The sequence below is a fragment of the Malurus melanocephalus genome, unplaced genomic scaffold, assembly GCF_030028575.1.
Source record: "Malurus melanocephalus ecotype Western Australia unplaced genomic scaffold, MMel_1.1 scaffold_1, whole genome shotgun sequence".
Lineage (NCBI taxonomy): Eukaryota > Metazoa > Chordata > Aves > Passeriformes > Maluridae > Malurus > Malurus melanocephalus.
Genome location: NW_026623233.1, coordinates 788,983 through 794,883, shown reverse-complemented (window position 1 = coordinate 794,883; position 5,901 = coordinate 788,983). Strand labels below are relative to the sequence as shown.

Below are 5,901 nucleotides of genomic sequence, written 5' to 3'. Positions count from 1 at the left end.
TAATTGCCAAGCCTTTTCTTACTGTTGTGTATGTGATCTTTTAACTTATTTCYTCAGTGAATCTTAACTGTTAGTATTTTTCCAACCATCATGCTACAGGAGAGGAGGCAGAAAATAATTCAGCAGCTCCTTATCATATGATCGAGAATGCTTTACCTCAGGTGTTTTTCTGTTGTTTCCATGTATACAGAAAAAAAATCAGTTCATTTATATAAAATTACATGACATTATCAAAGTCCTGTACAATGCAGCTTGTATGAAATCACACTGCAAAGACAAAAGTATTCCCATCTTCACTTGCCACCCCACCAGGTAGTYACTGTGGTTTTCTAGTTTTCTAAATCACTTCAAATATACTCAATAGGCATYCATCCTACATCATCCATGTTTTATTTAAGGTAAATATTGCAACCTTTATATCATGTTATTTTTTCTCATGGGATATTTTACAGCGGCAGCTTAGCGTAAGTACAGAAATAATGACTGACTATACATTTATAGCACATATGCATGYGGTCCCTTTAATTATACAGGCTATGTAAAATGTACTTCTTAGAATAGCATGCCACTTCCTTTGGAAATTACTTTTCAGACATTTAAAAAAAATGTACAAGAAGATAGCTTATACAGATTTGCTACAAAAAGGAACAGAATACTTAAAAGACTGTAAACCCAAACAAAATATTAGGTATGTATATGTCAAACTATCCTTTAAAACTTACTGGTTTGGAATGATGTTAAGTTTTGCAAAGTGGTTCCTAAAACATTTTACAATGGAATAGGAATCTGACAGGCCAAATAATGTTTTTCTGAAACCTCAGCAAATAGAATTTTATGGTTCAAAGATCCTCCTCCAAATTTATTTGCAAGAAGAAAATTTCAGCAGTTGCAGAAATAACAGGAAAAAAAGTTGGTTTAAACATGTATATTTACTTTGGGTTTTTTTTTGTGTGTGTGAATTAGAATTAATGTCAGGACAGATCTGGCTGTTCCGGTCTACCTCATTCATTAATGCAACACTGCAGCTAAATATGCATTGCACTAAATACAGAGTAAATTTGAAATTATAAGCTTTTAAAATTTAAGGTTTTTTTTTCTCAAAATTTCTTGAAATAATGGAGACAGAGTTTTTCTGATCTTTTTATTGACAACTTTATATACATACATGTCCATAAATAGAGGCCTGATTTACTACCACAAAGTGTAATGTTAGTCTGGTTAGTCYGCAGAGTGAGTTCTCTAGTGAAGGAATACAAGTAGGAAAGTTTATGATAAAATTAATCATTTAGGCCAAACAGTCAAGRATTCCCTTTTGCTCATGTTAAACCAAATGACTGGCAACATCTTTTGCATTTACGTCCGATTTCCTCCCATCCTGTATCATAGGCTTACACTTCACATACATATTAACACATAATGWCTTAGTTTCTTCTTTTGTACCTCTGCAGCCTCTGACATTTTAAAACTTTGTTTTCATACCACATAAAGTGAAACTTGAGATACATATTTTAACCAGAGAAGCTTGGCTGTTCTTATCTATATCAGCAAAAGAAAAAGCTGCTTCAGCATCCAATTAGTCAGCCCTTCAGAAGATGAATATCAAACATGCAGGGGACTAACCAGAAAATGTACAGTTCAAACAATCAGGAAAGTAGGGAAAAAGCACTCACTCGGGAAATTTATTTATTCAGCTTAAAAGGTGTTTCTTCCCAAGGAACTGGACTTTTCTTTCAAAGGCAGTGGATCGAATAGGAGAATTGAGTTCATAAAATGGATTCATTGCAAACTGTRGAAAGAAGAAAAACCCATCAGTAAGCACAATGCCCAGCCCTGGAAAATGTCATTGCAGGTGACATCTACTACTAGCTTTCAGCCTATTTAGTGCCACTAAGAGCACAGAACTCCTAAACATGCCCTTGCATTCTCCCCATATACAYGCAGAGCTATCCCCTAGCACCAGCTCCTCAGAACAAGGTGGAAATTAGGATCGTTTGGGAGCCCACAGGAAGCTGAGACGTTATCTTTCATGACCRTTTGCTATGACCCCATCTAGTGGAAGTACCACCAGGATTTCAGAACAAGGGTTATGAGAGCAAAGCTACCAGGCTCTGTAGAATAGCCCTTTCATCATCAATGACACAACACTATCACAAAATGCATCACAAGAAGTTGCCCCACAACTTCTCTGCTGCCAAAGCAGTTGTGGCTGTCGCATCCCTGAGTTGTTCAAGGCCAGGTTGGATGGGGCTTTGAGCAACCTGGCCTAGTGGAAAGTGTCCCCTCCCATGGCAGGGGAGTTGTAACTAGATGGTGTTTAAAGTCCCTTCCAACTTAAACCGTTCTAATCTATCCCATGAAAAATCACTGGACTAATGTGAAGAATTCAAAAAGAGCACAGTTTACAACAATTTCAAAAAATCTATTCTGTTTAATGGGAAATACATCCTTCATCTCACGTGCTAGCAGTTCTGGCTGCTGTGCCCTGCACAGGTGATTATATAGGCCCTCAAGAGAAAATGTGCTAATAACAGCTGTGTCTGAGCATGTACAGCAAAACACACTTAAAAGTACTGCAGCAAAACCATAAAAATAAGTTCTTACCTTTATATACAACTCATATACATCATTAAAGAAGTTCTTAATTCCATCTTCTTGCCTTACATCATGAAGCATTATAAATCTCATATGTACAGTAATTAAGGAGAAAAGAAATTTTCACAAAGAAAACAGAYATGTAAGACATCCTGAGATAAGCATTTACACCTAATTCTGCACATACCTAAAATGTTTAGCTGTACTTGAAATACTAGTGACTCAGGAGGAAGCATTTAAAGAGGTAATTAAAGCAATGAAATTTAGAAAGCATTACTTTTATATTTTAACATCATCCTATCTGAAAATAACCACCTCTCTAGCCAAGACTGTTCTTTTAAAAACCATGTAATCCTGAATGTGGATGATGCTCTCTGCACCTTTGCCAATATAACCCTAAAGTTACAATGTTCACTATTACTTGCTATGTGTAACAAATGTTTCACAACAGTTCTAGGACCACCTGCACATAATACTGAGCCYTAGCACTGCATTTTCACCATTGGTGTGACTGACACTAGGCATATTCCCTACCACTTCTCCTCTCTAGCACGATCAAAGGAGTGGGAACAGGGAATCATTAAAGCTTGCTCAGAGCCTCTCACCCTTTACTCCATATGAGCTCCACATTCCATAATACTATTTTAGCTCCTCCACCTTTCCAACTGTTCTCAGCTGCTATGCCTCCCAGCATAGTTCTTCCTGAAGTGATGACTCTAACAAACTAGCAAATAGCCAGAAAAATCTGTTCCAAACTCATTTAATCTAACTTGCCTCTTTCTGGGAAAAGGCTTTTCTTACACAAAATAAAAGGGAAGAGACTAGGGAAGGATATGTCCAGCTGTGACAAAAGCAGAAACAAACCATTCGTTAAACTTGTCCACAGTCTTCAAATACATGTTGTTAGAAAGCCACATGTTTTCATCTACGAGGTCAAGTGCAGCATGGGCAATGAACTGGTTGAGATGGCGATGATCATCCTAATGCATTTCCAAAAGACAGTGGATTAATATTTCAGTGAAAGGAATGAAATATGAACTGTGATTTACTCAAGTTGCTACAGAGCCAGTGTTCAAGTTATGTAACTTGAACATATACCATGCTTTTCTGTCACATATACCATTCTGTAATTAAATGAAATATATATTGTCATGATATTTGGTTTCAAGGAAAAAGAGGTGATAATAAAAAGATCATCACAAAACTAATCTTGAGAGCAACAAAATTAGTAAAGCTTATATTTATATTTCAGGAATGAACTCAAGCATGAATTCTTTTGTTTACTGATGGGCAAACTTCCACCTCTAACTTATTCCACAGTAGAGACCCTCTTAATGCCTTTTTCTCTTCTYTCCAGACATCTGTTTTTGCAATATTTATAGCAATTTGTAAATTGTAAATCTAATATATTGGACTATAAARTTTCTGTCAAATTTGGCGGAACCTGACCCATAGGTTATAAGGTGTAAAAGCTGGGGGACAGATGGGAAAAACAGAGGAGAGGTATGCTGATAACATCACGTACAGATTCTGTTTTATTCATGTTATTAACCTATAARCAAGATAGTTTCATTGTTTGGGGGAGTCTCCTTTTTACATAAACATGGTGCAGAAAAACATCCTAGTTTTTTTAACTAGTATTAAACATATGCTTGCAGATGTAAATTGCATCGCTTCCTACAATAAATTTAAGAGTGATCACAGTGTTTGGCTCAGTTACTTTGTAGACAACCTAGAACACCGGAGGTCATCTGCCAAGAAGAGATACAGAACAAAACCACACGGGAAGCTTTTATTAGACTGGAAAATAGTCTTGCACTATTTCCCATAATAATGGGATAGTGTTACTGCCACTCTCACCTCTCTCTTTTTCCCTCAAATCAGCTTTTACACATCCTCACAGAGTCTAGTTTGAGTAGCCTTATTTATGATGTTTTATTAGTTCAAAATACAGATGATGCCATGCAGTTCCAATCAGTGACTGCATATACTTCCATTTTTAGATATACTCATAGATCCACACATTTTTATTCTGAAGTGTGTTTCTTCTTTGATGTAATATCACTTATGGATGATTTGTWCTTTTCCCACTGGAAACACCACTTACTCAATAGTCTTACATTTCTTGCATTTTCAAACCTTTATTTGTCAATATACGTTTTAAGCTTTCCTTACTCAAAAGCAAGTATGACTAATGAGGATGATTTAAAAATTAGGTACTTTATAACATAAAGGACTGAACAGAGCTTTCAAATTTTTGTTCCTTACTTTATTACTGTATACAAATGCCTTAAAAGTGGCATTAAATAATGAACAGCTATTATAAAACCTCTATATACTAAGAGAAACTACGAAAGCAAAGCTATGATACATATTCTCTAACACAATGCTAACATAATGCAGCAAATATTTAGGGAAGCTGTGTTTTGTGAAGAACTAGTTTAATCTGGCAAAGATTTTTAAGAGACTTGACAAATCCAGAGTTTTACTCCCTGTGACAAGATTTATGYTAAAAAAGCCCCAGAAAACAGTAGATACTACTTTTGATGGTCATGTTTCTAATACACTGTAAAATTATAARAGAACCACAGGAGTCCCACAGGGGGAAAAAAACGCACCTTCGACTCTACTTTTCCAGGAGGCAGAAATTCCATTTCAAATATGGGATTATCATGATGGCCAACTATCACGAAGTAGAAACTTCCAGACATCCTTCAAAATAGCTCTCCTTATGTGAAAATAAAGATATGCTGATGAGTCTATATACAAACTCTTAATCCATGTAGAAGAGCTCCTAAAAATCAACCAGTGTGCTCCCATTCATATTTACCAGAGGCTAAAGAGAGATACACATTAAGGTATGCACATCAAGAGGATGGGGGAGGAAGCTCTTAAAAATTGATGCCCAGAAGTTCAAGAACATCTTTGCTGTGCAGTGAGMGACCACTGGAACAGATTGCCCACAAAGGCTCTAGTTATTCCAGAATCGTTTGGACACAAACTTGAGTCCTGTGCTCCAGGATGACCCTGCTTGAGCAGGCTGAGCCGGCTGCCTGTGGTCCCTCCAACCTGACCGATTCTGTGACTCTGGAGGAGCTGRAGGACAGCCTTGTAAAATGGATCTAGAAGTGAACCTAGGTACCTATACCAATTCCCGCCCAGCTCACTGATGATTTATCCCCCGAGAGCCCCCAGTCACCCGGCGCTGCACCCGCCTCCGAGGACCCGCCTCGCTGACTCTCCCCGGGCCCTGCTCAGAGCGGGAAGGGAAGGGAAGGGAAGGGAAGGGAAGGGAAGGGAAGGGAAGGG

At 37.5% G+C, this 5,901-nt stretch overlaps 1 protein-coding gene across 3 annotated transcripts in view; it reads right to left on the bottom strand.

Annotated features, from left to right (window-relative positions):
* Nucleotides 1-367: 367 nt before the first annotated feature.
* The window catches only part of TRAPPC2 (trafficking protein particle complex subunit 2), a 5,968-nt gene continuing 434 nt past the window's right edge, over nt 368-5,901 (bottom strand). For all 3 annotated transcript variants that reach the window (XM_057388777.1, XM_057388912.1, XM_057388846.1), the window contains exons 2-5: nt 5,211-5,320; nt 3,430-3,572; nt 2,602-2,689; nt 368-1,786 (exon numbers count right to left, since the gene is read on the bottom strand). In XM_057388777.1, coding sequence (XP_057244760.1) covers nt 1,688-1,786; nt 2,602-2,689; nt 3,430-3,572; nt 5,211-5,303 — 423 coding nt within the window. In that variant the 5' untranslated portion in view covers nt 5,304-5,320 and the 3' untranslated portion in view covers nt 368-1,687. The remainder of the gene's footprint in view (nt 1,787-2,601; nt 2,690-3,429; nt 3,573-5,210; nt 5,321-5,901) is intronic.